The sequence below is a fragment of the Lepidochelys kempii genome, chromosome 4 (assembly GCF_965140265.1).
Source record: "Lepidochelys kempii isolate rLepKem1 chromosome 4, rLepKem1.hap2, whole genome shotgun sequence".
Lineage (NCBI taxonomy): Eukaryota > Metazoa > Chordata > Testudines > Cheloniidae > Lepidochelys > Lepidochelys kempii.
Genome location: NC_133259.1, coordinates 23,485,519 through 23,507,090, shown reverse-complemented (window position 1 = coordinate 23,507,090; position 21,572 = coordinate 23,485,519). Strand labels below are relative to the sequence as shown.

At 41.4% G+C, this 21,572-nt stretch overlaps 1 protein-coding gene across 4 annotated transcripts in view; it reads right to left on the bottom strand.

The window, feature by feature from the left end:
• Positions 1-21,572, bottom strand: part of LOC140910237 (melanopsin-like) — a 73,207-nt gene that overhangs the window by 20,401 nt on the left and 31,234 nt on the right. For all 4 annotated transcript variants that reach the window (XR_012158464.1, XM_073340705.1, XM_073340707.1 and 1 more), the window contains 4 exons: positions 12,635-12,806; positions 10,329-10,484; positions 9,072-9,179; positions 465-639 (listed from right to left, as the gene is read on the bottom strand). Coding sequence is in view for 3 of the 4 variants with exons in the window: in XM_073340705.1 (XP_073196806.1) it covers positions 465-639; positions 9,072-9,179; positions 10,329-10,484; positions 12,635-12,806 (611 nt within the window). In the remaining variant the exon portion in view is untranslated. The remainder of the gene's footprint in view (positions 1-464; positions 640-9,071; positions 9,180-10,328; positions 10,485-12,634; positions 12,807-21,572) is intronic.

Genomic DNA, 21,572 nt, shown 5'->3' with positions numbered 1-21,572 from the left:
TTTATTTTTAGTACTATTCTGTCTGGTCCTACGGATATGAAGCCTACAAGGCTTGGGTTCTACTGAATTCTACCTGACAGATAAAGAGTGAAAAGACTGAGCGTGCCATTTTCATAACTTAACAAAAAAAATTATATATTTTTGTAAAATTAATGTGAATTTAATGTGCATGATTTTTCAGAGGTATACCCCAGGCAGAGCACCAGCTGCTATGACACCCAAGATTCCACTTCTACAGAACCACCACATTGGAATGCACGGTAAAAGTCAGATCAATAAACCAAACGATAATATTCCTGAACCACAGACAGTTAATCTCCTATACAGAAACAACTTTATTCTTCCAAGACTTTCAGAAACAGATGCAAAAGTATGACTTTGGATCCATTTTTAGAGAATTAACTGGGGACCTGATTTGTTTCAGACAGGCAAGTTTTATACCCAATTTCCTCCTAAAGACTTACTGCTTCTCCAGTGGAAACTGATGAAACACAGCTACTCTTGTTCCTGGAGGCAAAGGAGCGACGACTGGAGACAGAGGACCTGAATGATGATTCATTTATAGAACCTGATGAGAGATCACTCTTTGATATCCGTATGAAAAATCGCAAGCAGGGTACAGCTCTGCGAATGGTTTTCCTGAAGGGGAACAGGAAAGTAAAAGTTACAAGCTGCATAACACCACAAATACTAGCAGCACTGTTTGGAAAATGGTCTGACAGCAGTTCTCTCTCTTTTGGTAATCTCAGTATAGCTTTTTTATTTTCTTTGTAAAGGTTAAAGATTACTTGGAAGTAGCTTGTTAGGGCTAATGTGAACCGTTAACAAGACAAAAGGAAAGACATCACGTGGATTCAGCGGCTTTAAACCAAAAGGTCCATTGCAAGGATGCGTGGATGAGTAGTGAGAATCGAAAATACAATGAATTTTTAGTAATATATTCAACTTAAAAAACAATTAGTTGTTAATTTGATTGCAAATAAAGGATTAATACTGCAAACATACAAAGCTATTTAACCATAATGGGTCAGATTCTCTCCTGTGATGAGATCTGTTCTGCGCACGGGAGAATGGGAGCAGCATTGGGGAGCTGATGATTATTTATTTGTATCATGGTAGTGTCTAGGAGCCTCAGTCACAGACCACGACCTTAATATGTTAGGCAACATACAAATACAGAACAAAAAGATGCTTACAATCTGCATAATGTTTAGTAGCAATCTAAGAGCCTGTCTACACAGCATGGCACACTAGACAGAGTCAGATTATGGATTTGTGGGGCCCTGGGCCAGAGCAAGTGGGCCCCGCCCCCATTCCCTAGGGCTCCTGCAGGGGAAATTGAGCTGGGGTGCAGGGGCTTCCCCCCCCGCCCAGCACTCCTGTTGGGGAGTGGAGCCGGCAGGACTGCCGGGTGGGTGGGCGGAGTGGGGCAAGCCCCTGTGCCCCAGCCCCTGGCAGGAGCCTCGGGTGGATGGGCAGGCGGAGGAGGTCAGGGCATAGAGATGCCCATTTTTCTGGGCCCCCCCCCCAGTTGGCTGGGGTGCCTGGGCATGGGCCCAGTGGCTAATCCGCCACTGACACGAGAGGAAGTGCACCAACGTGTTGTGCACGAACAAGCCTGTACAGATCTGCTGGCACGAACTAAAAGTTCCCCAGCATGCTAGCGTAGCATGGGGCTAGTTAGGGTACATGGACTTTGCAATAAAAAGCCTGTAGCCCCAAGTGTCAGAGACCATGTCCATTTACCTGGGTTTGCAGGACTAAAAATTGCAGTGTGATGTTTGGGTTCAGACTGGTGCGTGGGGTCTGAAACCCACTGTCCTCAGGAGGTTTCAGAGCCCAGGATGTAGCCTGAACCTGAACATCTACACTGCAAGTTTGTAGCCCATCAGCACGAGCCCGAGTTAGCTGACCCAGGCCCACTGCAGCCCTGCTGCACGTCTTTATTGCAATGTAGCCATATCCTTAGCGTGCAACACACGGGCATGCTTCAGAATTCACACCCCTCTCATGCACATTGCTGCAGCATGTAGACAGGCCTTAAGTAACAGTTATGGCTCCCTGAGTTTTTGGGCTGATCTTGTGCTGGCCTAGCCCCAGCATGAATTAGAGAAGCCTAGGGGGCTCGACTAATCCATGCCAATTGGCTACACTCCACAAGGGACCATATGCCAGTTGAAAACTGGCAGATGAGAATAGGCAGATCCTTTGGTCCTTCGCCCAACAACCCCCACTCCCCGTGATGGGGTGGTCAGTTGGCACAGGAGCCAGGCATGTTGACTTGAAGCGAACTGACCGTTCTTCCTTGCGGAGGGAATTCTCAGCTGGTTAGCGATGACTAGATTCCAGCTCCTCGAGGCTGCCTGTGCTGTGCAAAGCAGATGGTTCAAGGGCAGAGAATGTGGCCCAATGCCTTTGTACTTGGCATAATAAAATCTAAAACCTCATATCACTCCAGATTAATTCTAGCACAATCAACAAAATACCAGCAAATATTGCTACAGACAGAAATGCACAAAGACCAGGAATAAGATAGGACAAGCCACACATACAATGGACAACCACTACTGCTCTGTGCACTTGTGAATCACATATCAGTGAAGGAAGCTAAGACATATATTAAGCTCCAGAAGCACATGTTAGAGCTGCATGAATATTGCATCAACAACAAAAAATCGCTTGAACATTAATTCAACTTTTTAAACAAATTTGTTTGACTATGTTTGATCCCTTGTTCCCATTGCCCATTTCCTGTAAGTTTAACAGTGAACAACTTTGCATGCAGGAATGTGTGAGGAAATAGTGAATTTTCAGCAAATACTCCAATATTCAAGAAGATACTACATTTGTAAACGTGCACATAGGCCTCAGACATCTGATTCTGAAAGATACTCTCACATGAATATGCAACAAAAATGTACCATGTGATCTGGGAATCCAAGACAGACGGCAGTACATTCAGTAGTCTGAGGACCCCCCAGAGCTTTGTCTGCACCATCTCTGACCTGGCTGGGACAATGGAATGGATGCCTTAATGTCTACAGGAGATTTGGGCCTGAATGAGTGCTAGCTGGCTGAGTCTTAGATTCCGTTCTTGCAACGAGACCTGCCTATGCAATTGCAGAGCCCCTCACTGACTTCGGTAGTGCTGAGTGAATGCAGGGACCTGCCCCTGTAGAGCTCATTGCAAGGTCGAGGTCTTAATCCAGGTAAGACAGAAGTAATGCTGATTGGGTGGAGGAAATAACTGGAAGAATTAGCAACGGTTTCAATGGTAGCTGAGGGAATGCAACCAGTGACTGAGACACAAGTTCATGGTTGAGGTGTTTTCTTGGACCCCAGGTGGCTGCTGAATTGTCTGATAGGAACTGCGGCCAAGAGTACTGTTTTCTGCCTGCAACTAGGAAGAGAAGTGCAACCACTTCTTTGCTACCATAATTCATGCCATTGTCACACTGGGACTAGATGTTGTAATGCACTCTCCCATCACTATTCAGTAACTAAAGCTGGTGGCAACCTGCTTATTAAACACTGAGCTACATGAACTGCACTAGCTGCCTGTGAATTTCCAGGAAGAATTTAAGGTCTGTTGTAACCTTCAAAAGACCTGAATGGCTTAGGACCAAGTTACCTGGGAGACCACCTGTGCCATTCTTCTCTCTTCTACTGCAATCAGGACAAACTGCAAAACCAAGCTTTTTCCTGAGGCATGTGAGGAACAGGTGGATTGAGGAACAGGATTTATGATTATGTTGGTCTTCTGGAGGTGATTAGAATGGGACATTGAAGCTAACATGGATTTTGAAGTGCGCTTTCATAATTTACATTTTAAAATTTAAAATGGATGCAGCTTGTGATGGGTACTTATGGGATGATGATTTTACTGTAAATTGAAATAAAAGAAAGTAATCAAATTTCATATATTGAGTACTCGCAAAGAACTACCTGAGAATAAGCTATAGACAAAACTTCTTCATGGAAGTTATTTGGTGAATAATTTTGAACAAATCCATTTGAGAAAATTGTGATCTGCTTGACAAAGATTCACAAACACAGAAAAGAAAATTTTTGTCATTTGTTTTGAATGAATGAATCATTTAAAAAAATCCCTCCAAATCACAGTGAAAGTAACAGCAATACTTCTAAAATGAAATGAATGCTGAACTCTTTTTTATTAAGTAATATTTGTTTAGCTTTGTTTACAGTTTTTTTTCCATATTTAGTGGGTTTCAAAAAAATAATTGTTATTTCCAGTGATCTCTATCATGGAGAGATGGTTTATTCCAGGCCATCAGAATGAACATTCAAACTTCAAGTCTAGTTCTTTCAAGTCATACTATAGATTATTGTACTGGCATGGAGATGAGATGTATTAGGAAATGTAGCTGTTCATATCTCGAGTGAAGCTGGTTCAAAAATGAAAAACATTTTGCAAAAAAAAATTTTAAGTTTTGGTCATTGATACTTCAAACAAAAAATGGACAACAATTTTAAAATTTGAAAAATTTTGACCAGTTGTAATATTGAGATCCTGATTTAACAGCAAGATAATTCTGGATACAAAACCATCATTTCAAATTGATTGCACTCCTGGTAATCCAATAATGAGTAAGCCAGTGTTCAGATATTGCCTTTTCAGCAGGTATCTGCAGTTTAAAAGTTCTAGGAATAAACACCTGATCAGTCCAACTAATGAACTTCCACAGGATTTACTGGACCTCAGCAAGGCTAAAAAGAACCTAATGCCACGATTATTAAAGAAATTCCTGACGTTGGTATGACTGTAGTTGAAGTCAGCACTATTTTCTCTGTTCTATGCAGTCATTTTTTTGGCTTACAGTAAAAATATATCATACACAGGTGTATTTCATTTCTTTGATTTCTTTTTTAAATTCACCCCATTCCCACCAGCAATTCTCAGCACCAAGGAAACATCCTGCACTGTGAGCATCACACCATCATTTTGAAGTGTGTGTGAACTCTTTAGTTCACTATTCCTGAACTCTCTGACTCATGTGTACCATCCAAACCTATCACAGTCAAAAGGGAAAAGTTAGTTTCACTCTAGTCAGAAGATCAAAGACAAAATTGTTTTGTTTTGTTCATAGTGAAAAACTGAACAAAATGTCTCATCTCTGTGATATTTAGAGTTGGATGGATGATTTGATTAATCCAACCCATTTCACCAATTGTGAATTATCCATAAACAGACTTTGATCTTGGAATATTTGCTCATTAGTCAGACTTATTGGGGAATGATATATGCAAATATATTTCCACCAATGAACTGCTTGCAAACTATTCATTGTGTCTACTTATTCACTATTTGTAACTTTCTATTTGGTCTGCATGATTTATTCTCCTAAGTGACATAATATTACTTCTACTGTCTGACTAGATGATTCTCAGACCCATAAAGTGCTTTCACAATGATTTCATGAATACTTTTGGTGTCAGCAGTCATGGAAATACAGATGGGAAAGAAGGGATGGGATTTGTAAAAGTGCTCAGTGGTGACCTAACTTTGCTCCTATTTAAATAAATGGGACATTTCCATTATCTTCAAAAAGAATAAAATTAAGCCAATGCTGAGCACTTTTGAAAAGACCCTGCCCCATAATATTTTTGGTTCAGGAATTTGACTCAATGTATAAAGACTCTCAGAAGCAGTTCCTACAGTATAGTGCTTATTTTGGGAACAGTCATTTACCTCTTTCCAAACATAAAATATAAATATGGAATCAAGGAAAAAAAAAAACTTTGGGTCAGAAATTCCAGCTTCATACTATACTTCCCTCTATTTCCGCAAACCACTGGAGGCTGGTGACTTCTGAAAGAAGATAAGGAAGTCTGACATATCCCCTATAAGCAGCCTGGGTAGATGCCACTCCAAAAAGATGTTGGCAATTTTTGATTCTCCACTAGCTCTTTATTTTTAGTAGTTATGTTTCCTGCAGCAGATAGATCCCCTCTCTGTGTATGTGTCTCTTCCACAGGCTTTCAATAGTTTGGTCCCCATAGTCAGAGAAATGAGCACAGAAGGGCTAGTCACCTCTCATGAACACCAGTTAAGATGTAAACTGGTACAAAAACATTTTTACTGTACGTTTCAGACATTTGACAGTCTTCTGAAATTAAGCAGGAACTCAACATTTTGGGGGTGCAAACATTTTCAGAAAAATATTGTCTCATTTTTCTATCAATCTTTTAATTACATATCAGATACTCAAAGTAATTAACTATCTGGGTTTTCCCAGCCTGCAACTGTGGGAAAAATCAGAGCTCCAAATGAGACAATGTTGCAATTTCCCCCTTACAACAATAACATCTTACAGACAATTTACACTGCCATCTAGTGATACAATTCTTTATATATTTACCGTCACCTCACATATTTACTTTGTTCAAAGGCTTACTATTATATATACGGCTGCTTTGCAAGAGATACTCCTTGAAAGAATTGTTGGTGAGTCATGTGAAATATTGCAAAACAATTATGGTTAGAAGAAATTCTCCTTCTAAAAAGTCACATATTTTCTGTTGAAAATGGGTATTTGGACAGAAAGTTGTGTGAAAAAGAAGTATTTTCACAGGATTCTTGGAAATCAAACATTTTAGAATTTGTACAGGTGGAAACCACCCCTGGACTCTTTCCTACCAAGTTAGAAAACAAAACAGAAAAGAATAGTGAGGAGAAAAATATACAATGGAATCTTCTGCTTTCTACATCCCAATTTGGTAAAAAAAAAAAAAAAAAATTATTGCAATCCTATTCCAATTTAGGGTTTGTTTTCAGTTTTCATGGCCCTCTTCTTTTAGCCATGGAGATGAATCTTGTGTTGATGGGTATAACACAGGCTCAATATCTTTGAAAGTGCTGAATTTGAGCTAGTGCTTGATCTTGATTATATCTGTTTGTAGTAGGCAAAACCTAAGTGACCATCATCCAGCGAGCTTTCCCACTGTTAGCTGGAACAATTATACAATATCCAACATAATCATTGATGAAAACCAGACACAATGGGTGTCCTAGGACCCGCGCCATCCTTAAGGCCAGTGGTCTATCTGGAATGAAATTTCACAGCAACTCTCAACAAACCGTTTGGTTTAAAGGAAGTCCAAGGCTTAAGCTGCTGCTGGGAAATGCAGTGTAAGTATGTACTAGTTTGGCACCATTCAGCTGGACACCTCACTCACCCACCCTGTGATTTAGTGCTTTCTAATATCTTTTGAGACTATACCACTGAAAGGCCCCAGCCCTTTGATATATTTTGTCTTGTATAAGATGAGGCTGTGCTTTTGTGGAACAGACTCCTTTCAGACTGCAAAAGGATTTTCAGTATTTTAAAAATCACCTATTATGAATCTTTCTAGATTCTGACTGGTTGGAACAGCAGTGTTTCTACCATTTATAAATCAAAGACCAGATTTAATGACCTTTACGAAAAGCAAGATGTATGCTTCCCCAGGCTTTTCCTATGGTAGCAGGGGAGGAACAAGTTGGATCTTGTGGGAACTTTTGGAGGCCATGAAGGAATCACCAATGGAGATTGCAACAGGGCCTGTGCTGAGAAGCAAAGAATTTCTGGTTCTTTGGAGATCTGCCTCAGATTTTTTCACATTATCCTCCACCCACTCCTAAGTACTTCCCTAACCCACCTGCTCCTCTCCCCCATTTGTCTCCATCAGTCTCACCCTAATTTTATGGGTTTCCCCATCCATGTGACTGGGTAAAATCCTTCCCTTCACCCTCCCCCTCCTCTATCACCTACATAATGTTCTCGGCTCTATGGGAATGGAAGGTTACTATACTCCCTCAACCCCTTTTTCACTGAGGTCAGAGGTGGTGGGTAAAACAGAATTCAGATGCCTCAGCACAGAAACCCATAAACCAGTTGTGAAGGAACCAGCAAGGAAATAAACAGGAGAAAAAGAAATAAATCAGGAAACAATGCACAACAAGCACACAGCAGATTTACTGCACTTGGGTATACTGGGATTTCAAAAAGCAAGATGGCACAGCACAAATAGTCCATCCCCATTCAGAAAATTCTCCACATAAGATTTATTTTAAAAGATACAACAACAAAATAATACCCGCATTTGCCAAGCAAATTCAGTGTGAAGTACTAACCCTGTGACTGAAAAGTTCTCACTTGTCATGTGCACAACCTGAGCCTCTAATCAGTGTTTCCTCCAACCTGCGCAGCTGCACAACATGCCACCAAGTGCCACGCACTTGATTATTACAGTCGCGTGGGGCCGGGCAGGGCCCCAGGGTGGCCCGCCAAAGAGGGCGCTGTGTGTAGGTTTTGCTTGAGTCCCATCTGACCTGCTGAGAGCCAGCTGGCCTCACGGAGGACCAGCCGAGCCAGGTGACTTCTCCGGTGCAGGGGTGCCCCTCCTCTTGTTCCCGCCCCCCTCCCTCCCCTGGCCACGCTGCTCCGGACTCGGAGCTTTCCTCCTGTGTGCTGGGGGAGGGGGGAGAGGGGAAGGCTGACGCTGGGGTGTCCCATAGAGCCGAGAACATTATGTAGGTGATAGAGGAGGTGACCATCCGTTCCCCCTCCCCCCGCCCATGTATCCAGTCTCCACTGAGCTGGGGTGACATGACAGGGGGAATCAATGCCAGCTGCTACATCTGTGGGTGCAAGAAGGAGATGAAGGGGTTATAGGTGAAGGGGGCACAGTGCAGGGGTTCGGGGTACAGCAGGGGAGTGTAGGGGTTGAAGTGAAGGGGCACAGTGCAGGGGGTAAGGAGTGCAGGAGGGGGGGCAGGGACATCTGCACATAACCTTGATATTGGTATACATAACAAAATTCATGCCACACATGGATGGAAAAGATAAAAGGGAACATTGTGCAATTGCAATAACTTCTTTATCTTGTGGCCCACATTTTACAGCTATTGGGCCATATACACCACTGACAAAAGGGGGGCACAGATCTATTGATTTCAATGGCGCTGTGGCCACTTACTCCTGCAGTAAAGTGCCCTCAATAGAAGGCATTATTATTAATGTATACATTTGCATGTGTACTGACAGACAATTGCAATGTGTTCACTGTACCTGTATCTTGGGTGAATTATTGCATAGATGATAGGATTGTAAATTGCAGAAGCTTTGGCGATAACAGCTGGCACAGATTTAGAATATGGAGTTAGAGTGTTGCCATGGCTAAAATTAAACAAAAACAAAACACAAAGGTATTTTAATGGATGTGTGTTAACTAAATTACCAAAACATACTACTCTTCCTTGATTGATTATGTCCTCTGACAACAAATAGCTTTGAAAAGTTAATATGTTTCAGTGCATTCCTTGCTGAGACTAAGACCACCATGATTTGGTGCCATACTGGTTACATTTACTTGGAGAAGCTGAATGGCCATCAACCAATGACTTCTCTGTTTCTAAGAATGACAAGCAGCCGGAACAAATACAATCGCTTCTTTCTCTGTTGCTCTGCTAGTCAGAAGCAGGAGGAGAGATTATTAATGTGGAGAACAAGGTAGATATGGAATGGTGGTAACAAAAGCAGATTCAGAATGAAAATCTCATATTGCCACCCCATTGTATCAGTTTCATTCTGCACACCAAAAGGCATCAAGGAGACTGAAATTCCAGTGTCCAAAAAGAAAGGGAGGAGAGTGAAAAAGGGGAAGTGGGCTGAGATCAGCTTTAGCTGTTTTTGCCTCAAACTCTCTCAGCTGCTAGGAGGAGTCTAATATCCATTGATCTAATATCAGTGAAGTTGAATGTGCATCAACAGGAGAACAGGTCCCCCTACAGGGGAGAGCTGGGAAGGGGAGGAGGACATGATCTCTGAATTTAAAAAGTTGGGAAAAAAAGCCTCTTGACTCTCACTCTACTAGTCACTGTCTTGAGGAAGGGGATTCTTGAGAGATCAGATATGAGGAGAGTAATCATCTGCTGAGATGCCTAGGATTACTCTGCATAAAATCAGAATACACACATAAAATAGCAACATGAAGGAAGTGAAAACAAAAATCTGTGCTCAAAAAAAAAAAAAAAAAGAAAAAGAAAAGCACACAAAGTTTCATGTAAGAAATGAAATAGACACTAGTTAATCTTGTTCTCTTTTATCCAAAGGCCTATCCTGAGGAATGATACATCACCTCTAATCTGGTGTCTATTTTAACTCCTTTTAAAAGGAAGATACACTCCTTATGGGTGACAACACTGAGTACATCTCATTTACAATCCAAGGAGGAGTCAAATTTCTGTGAAATATCCCAGGGCAGCTTCAGGCCTTGCTCCTCATTACTAACTTATCTTGACTAAGGGTCACCAGATTTCTACTTACCCCGCCCATGCAATCATCGTGACACAAGCATATGGAGACCAAGAAAAGACAAACACAATGATGACCACAAAGGCAATTTTTGCCAGCTTCCATTCATTCTTCATGGAATGCGAGAGGTAGGATTTATGACCATAGGACCCTAGCTTCTGAACATCCCTGTGAGAAGAACAACAAAGGAAGTCACCCAGTGTAAGAAAATGTTTGGTGCAAGATGCACAATGCATTATTAGCAATAAATAAAATAGAACACACACTTTATCTTTCCCTGCCCAAATATACTCAATTATTTAATATCTTAAGGATAAAGATCCTACTCTGCTACACCCTGCAAAGGGGAGTAAGCATGCAAAATGGCCTCAATACAGCCAAGAGGAGTAAGCAGGAAGAGAGACACTGCTTCTGCAACATGCTCACTCTTCATCCTCAAGAACAGCCCAGATGGGGCTCTGCCATTCTGAGGGATGGGGCTCACACAGCTGGGGAATGGCACGGTCCTTTTGGAACCAGACAGATCTCTAGTAGTGAATGAGTAGGAAATCCCACTCCTTGCCCTCTGCGACAGTGCCAGAGGCACAAGAGGGTTGCTCAATGGTAATTCAATTCCGTGAGGAGTCATTCTGCCAGGGTTGGGTGGGAGGCCAGAAAGCAAAGCTGTCATCAAGGCTGATCTCATCTCTGTATTATGAGATGTATTATGCATGAATTCACTCTTCCCAAGGGCAGCACTCCTTGCCGCCTCCATACTTCCCCTTACTCCTCCTCGTCTCTTGAGGAGATGATGTCATATGAACTCAACAGATTCCTACTCACTGAGCCAAGTATATTGGTATTGTGGGCTGGCTACTTTGCAAAGCAAGAGCGCTGGTGAACCTGGCACGTAACGTTTAAGGAGACTATTTTACACTCCAGCACGTTTATCCATCAGACAATGGTATTTGAGCCAATGAGAGATGACATTCTTTTTGCTTGGAGATAATTTTTGGAGATTGTGGTTTAGCTGCAGATATTCTGAAAGAATCATTAGTACAAGCCTGAAGAAAGTCTCACAGCTATTGTGCAGGGACTCTTCAGATACCATCCTCACTTTTTTATGCCAGCAAAATCAGCTAATATCCTGCAATTTACAATAAACTGGTCTGACAGGATTTAGCATAAAAACAAACAAATTTTAGTGAAGATATACTTTAAAAGGAAGGCCACTATGGAAATCAGCAGCGTGATGAGCTGCTTCCATAAAATGATAATATGCAAATAGATGCACTACGGAAGAAGCCTACAGAAGACACTGTGTTAGCAAGTAGAATACATATTCAATTCTTGCGGCAGCCATCCTGAATGCTCACATGTAGCGATATTGCTTTAAGGACCAAGTCACCATTCCTTGTTATCAAATTTGCAATTGCAGAGAGCATTTGCAAGCCCCCATTCAGAAAAGCACATAATCAAGTGCTTAACTGTAAGCAGCTATGTGAGTCCATCCCTGTTCAGCAAAGCTTCTTAACCATGTGCTCAAGCCTCACTGTAGTCAATAGGGGTTAAACATGTGTTTAAAATTTAGGCATGTGATTAGTTACTTTGCTGAAACAGAGCAACAGGGCTTGATCCCATTCAGATCAGGGGAAAGATTCTGATTGTCTTCAACTGGATTTGTATTGGGCCCTGAATGAGTAACATGCACATATTGAGAGGAAAAACAAGAGAGAGAGTTCCCTTTTTGATCTCTGATCAGGCCAAATTTTTAGTTCAAATATTTACAAGAAAAGGCCGAGAGTCATGTGCAAAACAATTTGTACTTGCCCGTACATTTGCATGACATTTGGTCAAATACATGCACAGATAGGTATGTGTGTGCATTGGCCTGTCTCATCTCCCTGAGTTCAGCTGTAAAAACTGCCATCTCTGGAATGTCTACAATAAATGAAACTCTTGAGGCATAAGGACTTTAATATCTGTGGAGTGCGCCAAATTCAGGCGATGCCCATTTTGCTCTGTAATGGGTTTATACATTGTCATAATCTCCCAGGGGCTTAGATGATGAACCCAAACACTGAAGAAAATGAAAAATAGCTGAATATGAGAAAACAGCATTTCTGCTTCTATTTATCTAACCTGACTGTCTATTTGGAGCATGTAAGCAGGGAGTTCTCTGTATTGTAATTCTGTAGGACATCAAAGGAGAATACAGATTCAGTGTAACCAGCATCATTAATATATCTACCGCCCAGCTCGATTTTCAGCCAGGAGCTTTAAAGTATGCTTTACAGCAAGAAGACAAGAGATTTAACTACTCTTGCTACCCTGCTTACCTGCCAGTACTTCTTACGGCCAGAAACATGAATAAATAGCAATGGAATATTATAACCAGGGGAATGAAAAACACACAGCAACATAACATCATGGTGTAACTTCTGTTTGCTGGGGAATAGGTTACATAGTCCCATGTACAAGATATCATCAACCCTTCTGGCACATAGGAACCTAAGAAACATGAAAAGTAAATAAATATGTACATATATATATACACACACAGTTTGTACAATTACTGGTGAAGGTCTAAGAACTGGATAGTTAACAAGCAGATGGTAACATGTGACCCTCACTGGCCATCCTGTACTGCATAATCACTTAACTGCTGTATTGAACAAGCCAGTTCTAGAATACGGAGAGCACCGATACAAAGCTGGCATGCATCTTGTCTCCACACTAGTCTGAACTCATTAAAAAAATTGCATCATGCACAGACAATAAGAAAACTGCTAGAAATCTTTGAGGGGGTCAACAAGCATATGGGCACCAGGGATCCAGTGGATATACTGTCCTTAGATTTTCAGAAAGCCTTTGACAAGATCCCTCACCAAAGGCTCTTAAGCAAATTAAGCTGTCATGGGATAAGAGGGAAGGTCCTCTCATGGATTGGTGACTGGTTAAGAGATAGGAAACAAAGGGTTGGAATAAACGGTCAGTTTTCAGAATGGAGAGAAGTAAAGAGTGGGATCCCCTGGGAGACCAGTCCTATTCAACATATTCATAAATGATCTGGAAAAAGGGGTAAACAGTGAGATGGCAAAATTTGCAGATGATACAAAACTACTCAAGATAGTTAAGTCCCAGGCAGACTGAGAAGAGTTACAAAAGGATCTCCTAAAACTGGGTGACTGGGCAACAAAATGGCAGATGAAATTCAATGTTGATAAATACAAAGTAATGCACATTGGAAAACAATCCCCAACTAACACGTATAAAATGATGGGGTCTAAATTAGCTGTTGCCACTCAAGAAAGATCTTGGAGTTATTGTGGATAGTTCTCTGAAATCATCCACTCAATGTGCAGCGGCAGTCAAAAAATGAACAGAATGTTGGGAATCATTAAGAAAGGGATAGATAATACAGAAAATATCACACTGCCTCTACATAAATCCATCGTACACCCACATCTTGAATACTGTGTGAAGATGTGATCGCCCCATCTCAAAAAAAGATATATTGGAATTGGAAAAGGTTCAGAAAAGGGCAACAAAACCGATAAGGGATATGGAATGGCTGCCATGTGAGGAGAGGTGAATAAGATGGGGACTTTTCAGCTTGGAAAAGAGACAACTAATGGGGGGATATGATAGAGGTCTGTAAAATCATGACTGGTGTGCAGAAAATAAATAAGGAAGTGTTATTTACTCCTTCTCATAACATAAGAACTAGGGGTCACCAAATGAAATTAATCGGCAGCAGGTTTTAAACAAACACAAGGAAGTATTTCTTCACCCAACTCACAGTCAACCTGTGGAACTCTTGCCAGAGGATGTTGTGAAGGCCAAGACTATAACAGAGTTCAAAAAATAACTAGTTACATTCATGGAGGATAGATCCATCAATGGCTATTAGCCAGGATGGGAAGGGATGGTGTGCATAGCCTCTGTTTGCCAGAAGCTGGGAATGAGCGATAGGGAACGGATCACTTGATTACATGTTCATTCCCTCTGGGGAACCTGTCATTGGTCGCTGTCGGAAGACAGGATACTGGGCTAGATGGACCTTTGGTCTGACCCAGTATGGCCATTCTTATGTTCTTAACTGTCAGTCTTCCATGAGCAACCTTTTAAAGTACACTAAGTGGTATATGATGGCATTCTGAATACTGGCTAGGGGAGAGACAATCTATCCAACTGCTCCCCCCACCTCTCAATTACTTGTAAGAAGGTCATTTTCAGCAGACACATTTAAGAATCTTTAATAATAGCAGACATAAATTAAAAGCGCATCCACTGTAACTGAGGGTCTTTTGAGATTACCTTGGAGAAGGTCTCTCATTTAAAAGGATTCATAATGTTACCTGTGCAGATTTGATACAGGCTGAATCCTGGCAAAGTCTCATCCTAGAAGCTACTTCCCCTATGCCTACTTTATAAATTGATATGTCCTAAAAAGATATGGGCTGGATGTGGAGGGGCAGGAGGAGAACCAGAGATTCTGAAGAGGTATTTGTGATGGATCTCAGCAACCACCCTCAGGAAAAGGCAGGTGAAGGGGCTGTGTGTGGGATAGGTATGTAGTGGTTAAAACTGGACTCATTTTACACAAGACAGATGCCAAAACTAATCCCAATAAAATGTTCAAACCCCCTCTGAAGCATTTCTAAAGCCGCAACATCTGCGTATAGAATGCATAATGGTGTGGTCACTAGGCGACTTTTACTGGCACTTAATTAGGATTTTGGACAACCTAAATTGGTCAGTGTGTGTGCTCCACTCTTGCTCCCCGCATCTGCCACATGCCTGTGCTGAGAGTGGAGGGGGAGAGAATGGCACAAAGCTGGCTACAGCAGCTTTTTGCCAGCTGAGGATTTCCTTGTGCTGGGGGAATCCTCTGCAGCTGGATTGAAATGGCTGCAACTGTACTTTGCACCAGTGGAAGAGTAAATATCTGACCCAGGATATTGTATTAATTCTGGGTCTATATACATGTGTATTAGAGCAGGAGGAGCAGTGACTGCTGTAGTTAAGACTGCATAAGCATTTCCTAACCCTTCCCTTCCAGTCACTCAGAACTTTCACCTTAGTTCAGTGGAAGGCCTGAGCTCTGCATAGGCAGACTCTTACACCCACATGGAGTTCTGCTGAGGTTTATGGGACTCTGTACCAGTGCAGGCACGTGCTCATACAGATTCCTTGGCACAGTCAGGGGCTTAGGCCCTGGTCTTGCAAGCGGACTAGTGGAGTCAGAACCTTATGCTCAAGCTGAGCCTCACTGAGGGTATGTCTATAGTGCAAATGTATGTGTGCGTGTAATACGGGTAGGCATACTTGTGTGTTATCTTTAATCTAGCTGGCGCAGGTAACAATAGTAATGTAGATGTGGCCGTATAAGGTTCGGCACAGGTTAGCAACCACAGGAAACTCTACTTGTTAGCTCCTTGCCACCATGGCAACACCGCTCTTTTCACCTCTGCTAGCTTGATTGAAGCTAGTGTGTGCACCTGAGCTGCATTCACACCATCACCAGCTGTGAATACATACCCTGAACAGGGTTCCATGCAGGCTCATGGACCAGCCTGACGGATTGGGCCTTAGATTTTAAACACTTTATAAGACACAGCAGTCCCTGCTTAGGCTGTGTCCCAGAGTGTGAAGCATACCGTCATTGCTTAACAAATAAGAAACAATCCTAACAGGCCATGCAGTAAAACCCGTTACTCCACCTAACTCCTTTTCTTGATTATGAGCTGTAAATATAAGACACACAGTGCTGAATATCAAAAGCAGAGCTGTGGTTATTAGAGAGCAAGTGCAAGCTTTGGAATGGATATAAGCAGAGATGCTAATTAGAAGAAAAAAAATCAATGAAGGCAAAGGAAAATAGCTTGAAGATGCTCAGTATAATTTTTCTTCACTGCATGTTAAATGAGATTTCTTCATTGTCTGACCCTTTTAGCATCAGAAAATCCTCTTCACGAGATGAAAGTAATTCAATTAGCATTTGCATGCTAGCTATTTTATTATGCTAACAGAATTTAGAGTATTCTCGCCATCAGGGTTAAACTGTACTGTTTTTGCTTTCCAGAGACAAGTCAAGGGAAACTTAACATATCAATTAAGGAATTTTGTTTTTTTTGTTCTCACTGCCCGGCTTTCCCTACCAACAACAAAAAAGAAAAATATTACTCATTACCCACTTCTATTTCTTCACTCAGAAAAGCTGAACAGTGGATGATGTCAGCTGCACTCTTTTAAAGTTTTTAGAGTAAGATCACAAGTATATCAGTGTATTCCTCCCTGTGCAGGGAGTAATGATATATTGATATAATGCACGTCTAACAAAGGCACAGTCACTGCTGTGAAGGATGTGTGAGATGCCTGTAATATTTTATGAATATTAAGTGTTTGATTTTTATTTTATTGTTTGCTATATGATTTCAAGGAGGTAATTCAGGCATCAGCTCACCTGCATGTAAGCAGGAAAGTGGTCAAACACTTCTGACAGACACCTGTTTACCGATACGCCTTAAAAGGCCACGCAGAGAAGCAATTGCTTTGAAGTCTATCCTTGACTCCCACCTAGTGGGCCACATAAACCAGTTTAAACAGGGTGAAGAGACACAGGGGGACAAGGGGCAAGTCTACACTACAAATAAGTTGACTTAAGTTACGTTGACATACAGCCACTGCAGTAATTGAATCAGTTTTACACATCCACACTACATCCTTGTGTCTGCAGTGCACATCCTCACCAGGAACATTTGCACCGATTTAACTACCAGGGTGGGGCATTGGGGATGGTTTCTGAAAGGCAATCACAGATGACATAAGCAATGCAGCATCTAGATCGACACTGCAGCAACCTAACTACATTGACTTAAGCGCTACACCTCTTGGTGAGGTGGAGTTATTAAATCAGTGTAGTGGGTAAGTTACATCGGTGAGAGCTACATTTTAGCGTAGAAAAAATATAGAGATGGGTTGACGTAAGGCAGCTCATGCCAATCTAACTCTATAGTGTAGACCAAGCCAAAGGATTTTGGGGGTGGATAAAGGAAAGCAGTCCCTAGAGGAGGGAGACACACACAGACTGCAGGGAAGCAGACTGAACTCCAGTACCAGATGTGGGAGAGTCGAGATAAGTTAGGCCTACCTAAGCACTATGCCCCAATAGCAACTATGTGAGTGAAACCAGACAATCACTATGCTCTTGGATGAACTCTCAAAGGAAAATGATAAAAGACAAAACACCACATCACCTGTGGGTGAACACATCTCACAAAGTGATCACTCTGTATCTGACCTATCAGTCCTCATCCTCAAAGGAAACCTGCACAACTGTTTCAAAAAACGAGCCTGGGAGCTTAAATTCATAATTTTGTGAGACACTAAAAATCATGGATTGAATAGACACATTGGATTTATAGCTTATTACAACAATCTATAACCCATTATCAGTAATCACCCCCAGATGCTTCCCCCTTTCCTTTTCTCCCTATTACCAGAGAGGTGTTAACAGGTCACTTTATCTTGAATGGTCCCATGAAATATGTATTAACTACTTATGCTGAACCATCTGTTCCATCTTATATTTAGCTGTGACTTTCTGATTAAGTTTCCCAGACCTGAAGAACTCCGTGTGAATATGAAAGCTTGTCTCTCTCTCACGGACAAAAGTTGGTCCAATAAAAGATATTGCCTCACCCACCTTGTCTCTTTCATTTCCTGTGACAAGCACAGCTACATGTATAAGCTTTAGGCAAGGCAGTTACACACATTGACAGGTTTTTAAATTTAAAAATACTTCACTCTTGTTATTCTTTGTTCTTACTGTTGAGATTAAACTATGCTTTGCTTTGGAAAGGCTGTTTTATGTTGTCATGGCATCCCCTCACTGGTAGGGTGTCTCCTCCTGGCTACTCTGGGGATTAGCTCCTTCCAGGTCCAACAGCTCCTTCTGTTACTCGTTCATGCACTCTGCTGCCCCGTGCAACTCAGGGTGAACGCTCTTCATGGTTTGGCGCTCCCAGCCATTTCACTACAGTGCCTCCCTTCTGGGGTTTTAAAATCTGATCACATGACTATCCCAGAGCATCTTCTACTCCCCTGCCCAGTCTGTGCCACTTCCCCCAGGGGCTGGTAGGGGAACCCGAGCCCACCTACTAACCCAGGTTCCAGACCAGGGACTATGCTTAGCCAACTGTGTTCTGCTTTCTCCCAGACCCTGTTGCTCTTCCCCTACACACCTTCCTAAATCTTCTAACTCTCCTCTCTCTGAATCAACCAGCCCACACTCCCTCCTCCCACAGAGTAACTGCAGACTACATAGCTCTGTAACTCTCAAACACACCTCTCTTCTCCCAGAAGGAAACTGCAGACTACCTCCTCTACAGCTCTTTTCTGCTGCCAGCTTCCTGGCTTTATACCAGCCCTGCATGTTCCTTCTCATTTGTCATTTTTGGACTAGATGACCTTCTGGGGTCCCTTCCAACCCTGATATTCTATGATTCTCAGCTGGGTCCCATCATCAGTCAGCCCCTCAAACCATAGCTCTCCCTTAGGTGCAGCCTATCAGGTGAATTCACCTAATTTACCCTGCTCTGCCTTGTGTGGGGGTGAACATCCCATCCAATCTGTCACTGTGTTCAAATACTGGTCACTCCTGAAGGGAAGACTTGTAGGGCTCAAACCATTCATGCCTGCTAAGGAATCATTGTTGCTACACACGGTGTTGTACTCCCAGTCTGAGAGGAAGAAAATTGTGTGACTCCACCCTGAGAAACAAAGACATGGGCTTGTAACACAGAGGGGGCGTGCTCAGAAAAACTAAGCAGCTTCCAAGGTGCAGATAGCCCTGGACAATGACAACTGTGTTTTGAGAAATCATCAGATGTGGCAACTGCAAGGCTGATCTGGTTTATTTTCTTCTACTGATAGCATAATATTGTTTTAACTCATATATTAGGAATTAGAGATAGAAAAGAACTATCAGGTCACACTGTAATTACCCTGTCAGTGCAGGACTGTTCTACTTGCTTTGCCCAGTTTAATTTTACAGGACTCAGGTGATGGAGCTTTCACTGAGAGACTATTTCACATCTTAACAGACCACATTAGTAAGGATTTACTTCCTGACAATTGGGCATCAGTGGAAATTTCAATGAAAAACCTCTCAGTGTAAATGGGACTCACACCCAATTTTTATTATTGTTGTGTTGGCACTTACAATGAAAGACCTTGCAAAATTTTACCGCAGGCTAATGAGTGAGTAAAATTTGCAAGCCTGATTAAAGGCAATAATTTTATGTGTTATTTTATTGACATATACAAGGCTTTCAATTAAGCAGATCATTACTTACTATTACAAGAATTAATTGCCCCAGATATCTATGCTAAAGCCTTATTCAGAGTTAAATCCTACACAGTATACTCAGCTGTAAAGCTATTGATTACAGGCAGATGTCTTTTGCAGTGTAGCTCAATGAAAAGCCCAACTGCAGGAAAAATGCCATATTCTATGTTCACAATAATTCAGTTTTAGATACTGGTAACAGAAGAGTTGTAAGACAGCAACGATGATACAAAAATGTGATTACTGGGATATCTAATAATAGCCTCATTTGTTATCTTTTAAAATAAAGCTAGTTAATAAACAAATCAATGCAGAAAACTAGAACAGCAAAGCAAGGCATGGAATTGTTATCTTAATATTAAAGCAAGAAGGCTATTGTCAGTTGTTATAGTGCAAGTTCACTTGCAGTAAAAGGAATAACATGAGTTTAAATCAGCACTTCATAAGATTCTGATGAAGGGGATGAGAAGGCTAAAATGCCTCTGGATTTATAGGAAATTAATAGTTTAGGATAATATTAGGTCTGTTCCAAAAATGGAAAGCATTTTCAGTGAAAAATTAAGAAAACAAAATAAAATGTGGATTTGTTTGTTTGAAAATGTGGCAGGTTTTAATTTTTCATTGAAATCAAACAAAAACATTCATTTTGATTCAGAAATCAAACATCTGAATTTGATTCAAACAGAAATCATTTCCTCCCTTCCCATTTTTGGTTCGACACTAGAAAAGGGGACAAAAGAGAGGGAAAGGGAGAAAACCCACGAAATCCAGATTACCTTTTGTTTTGACCAAAAAAAGATCAATTCTAAAAATACAAACAGATTTTCAAGCAGAAAGTGGCATGCTTGTCTCAGTTCCTGAAGGGGAAAAATGAGTAAACCGATTTCATTACTATTTGTGATGACATTATACACTCCTGTTCAGTATGAAGAGGTTTTTCGGCTTATTCAAACACTCAATGCACTCATTCAAAATATTCAAGTGTTGCTCTACTCTGAAAAGTGTCTGTGAACACAGTGTCACAGTCTGCCTGTAAGTAAAAATCCATCCACATCCCTGCCCCCAACTACCAGCCCTGCAAACTCAGCCTCACATTTCCCTTTTTTTGCAACACCATCATAGAATCACAGCATCACCGAATATCAGGGTTGGGAGGGACCTCAGGAGGTCATCTAGTCCAACCCCCTGCTCAAAGCAATAAATCAATAAATGTCCTGCTGGCTAAATTATATCCTGTGTTACATCCCCATTGCACAGATTTAACCAGATGGGATTTAACAAAACATGTCTGTGAATGATGCACAATAATAAGCAGAAATCCAGCTCATCCATCTGTTTTGACGCTACCAGGCTCAAAAGTAGTAAGATGCTATTTCTGTCACTCAAGTCAGTAGATATGACTGAATAAACACAAGGAGCCAGATCCTCAACAAACGTACATCACATTAGCTCCACAAGTTTATGTCAACTGAAGATCTGACCCAAGGAATATTTCTGTTGAGTAAGAAGGTATAATTTTTGCTAGGTCATTTCTCACAATGGAACCTCATTTTAAGATCATGAAGTAAAATCCCAGAAGTAGAGAAATTTACAGCCAAAGGGACAATATCATCAAAGTTTAAGACAAAAAATTTTACTTGTGATAAATATCTAAGTTGAGACCAAGATTTTCAAGAGGGGTTAATGACACTTAAAAATCTGTAAAGCACTTTGAGATCCTCAGATGAAATTTTCAGAAGACCAAGCTAATATTATTGTTGCTTAAGGCTGACATTTTCAGAGATGACCTATAATTCTGAGTGCCTTGATTTTTGGATGCTTTAAAGAGGCCCAATTTTCAGAAGTGCTGAGTATCCACCCACTAAAAATCCTTTAAGATGTCTCAAATTGGGCACACACAAAAAAATCTAGCATCCAAAAGG